Below are 2,072 nucleotides of genomic sequence, written 5' to 3'. Positions count from 1 at the left end.
TCTTCTGTAACCCCAAAAGTTGTTAGGCACTATGCTAATCCGAAATACGGCTCTTACTGAAATATCAGCTATTCTTTTATATCTTAGTTGTTCGGTTTATGATGACCGAGATGATAGCTGCGCGTTGTATCTCGGTCATCTTATGATATGTCTCGAACGGCTTTCGCCCTGATACTAATCATGAGGTATCTCGACAGATATGTCAAAGGTATTGCCGGTTACTCGTTTAACTTAACCACATTACATATTTTTGAGGTTGATACACCCCTATGACATTTTGCCACTACGTTATCAAAATTATCAGTTCTATTTAATTAGGTTCAGTTTGCTTAATACAAAATTAACTAAAAGGTTATGAATGATAATTAAGTAATTTGTAACAATTTCTGTTTCTATATATATATAATATTTTATATAAATCTATTAACAAAATGACATTATTTTAAAATTAATGACTAAAAATTAAAATTTCAAAATTATACTTAATTATTTGATCGAGATTGATAATTTAGTTTGATATTTGGTAAGCAACATTCATGCAAACCGACAATACTAAAATCACATAATATCAAGAATAAAAGAAAACAATAATCTTTTTTGTCATTTTATTATTACCAGAAAATAAAATAACAATATACGAAAATATAATACCCATTAAATAAAATAACACTGCCGACATAAAATCAAACCATTAAGTCGAACACTTAGCAAATTGGCAAAACAAATCCAATCCAACGGCAGTAGCTTGCTCAGCATTCAAAGCCTTAGCCTTAATCGTGGCCATCAATTTCCCCATACTCTTCTTTTTCAAAAACTCATCAAACTCCTCAGCACAAGTAGAAGCGTCGCTTAATGCAGCACTCAGAGAACTCTGAATGTTAAACACGTGGCAAGCAATATCACATTCCACGTCACCTTCCATTTGTCTTCCGAGTCCCATATGGCGCAACTCAATAATTGACTCGCTGAGCAGACTCACTTCGTCGCTAAAAACCTCCAAACAATCTTGCATAACTCCATAATCTCTTCTCTTCATCGCCTTGATTTTAACCGCCGCTTTCTTGATGAACGATCGTGTTTTCTGAACTCGGTATAGACTCACTAACAATCCCGCGTTGGCGGTTTTTTTAGGGCTTTGCGTTACGGATTTGGGAAAAATTGATAAATATTGGATACATAGTTCCGGATAGCTCGTCTTCTTGCATACTTTATAGACACCGGAGTTTGAATTTCGGTACCGGAGTAAATCTCCGGCACCGGAATTACAGAGAATTGAGAGGAGAAGTAACAGCAATGGGAGAATAAAATTGGGCATTGCTCGAGAGAAGAAAAGTATCAAACTAAAGAAAAAAATGGTACGGGTTTTATATAAAGAAGAGAAGTTATGTCACAGTCACTTCACTGTGTTTGATTTTTTAATTTTTTTCAACAGCCAATGAATGTTTGTGATTTAACGGTGTCACAGTATTTGTACAGTGAAAAAAATGGGATTTTGATTTTCTGAATCCCTGAAAATCTACATGATGGGGCAGGATAAAATCTTTTATGAAAATAAATTAAAGATGATGCTTATCTTTATGCTACAATAGCTTAAAAATCTTACTTTAAATGGATAGTTTGATGATCATTTGACTCATTTTTATTCCACTCTTGAAAATTTACTGTCTTGTTTTTTTATTTTTAGTAGTATTTGAGGAAAAATTCTTAGGTAAACTCAGTTAACCACGTTATCCGTAGACTAGCCTATCATATAATGACACGTCATTAAAATAATGGCAATTTTGTAAATTCGTTTATTACTTATTTACACTTTTGAATAGTAATATTACAAGATTGCCATCATTTTAATGACGTGTCATTATGTGATAGGCTTAGTCTATGGATGACGTGATGGAATGAATCTACCTAAAAGGATAAGTTTTCTTTTTGTTATAAGACAACCATAATTAAAATATTAAAAAAGGATTGCTGGTGTTGTTTGTTTTTTAAATTTTCATAAAGTAGCATTTAAGTCCTTTTAGTATTTTATATTTTCACAAAGCCTTTAACATTGTTAAAACGTTGCAAATAAG

General features: G+C 32.4%; 1 protein-coding gene across 1 annotated transcript; it reads right to left on the bottom strand.

The window, feature by feature from the left end:
- Positions 1 to 575: 575 nt before the first annotated feature.
- Positions 576 to 1,425, bottom strand: LOC126685738 (pectinesterase inhibitor 9-like). Its single transcript, XM_050379679.2, has one exon. The coding sequence runs from the start codon at positions 1,313 to 1,315 to the stop codon at positions 692 to 694; it is 624 nt and encodes a 207-aa protein (XP_050235636.1). The 5' UTR covers positions 1,316 to 1,425; the 3' UTR covers positions 576 to 691.
- Between the last annotated feature and the right edge of the window lie 647 nt (positions 1,426 to 2,072).

Source organism: Mercurialis annua, linkage group LG6 (genome assembly GCF_937616625.2).
Source record: "Mercurialis annua linkage group LG6, ddMerAnnu1.2, whole genome shotgun sequence".
Taxonomy (NCBI): Eukaryota; Viridiplantae; Streptophyta; class Magnoliopsida; order Malpighiales; family Euphorbiaceae; genus Mercurialis; species Mercurialis annua.
Note: the sequence above shows the minus strand (reverse complement) of the source record. Positions and strands in the feature narration are given on the sequence as shown.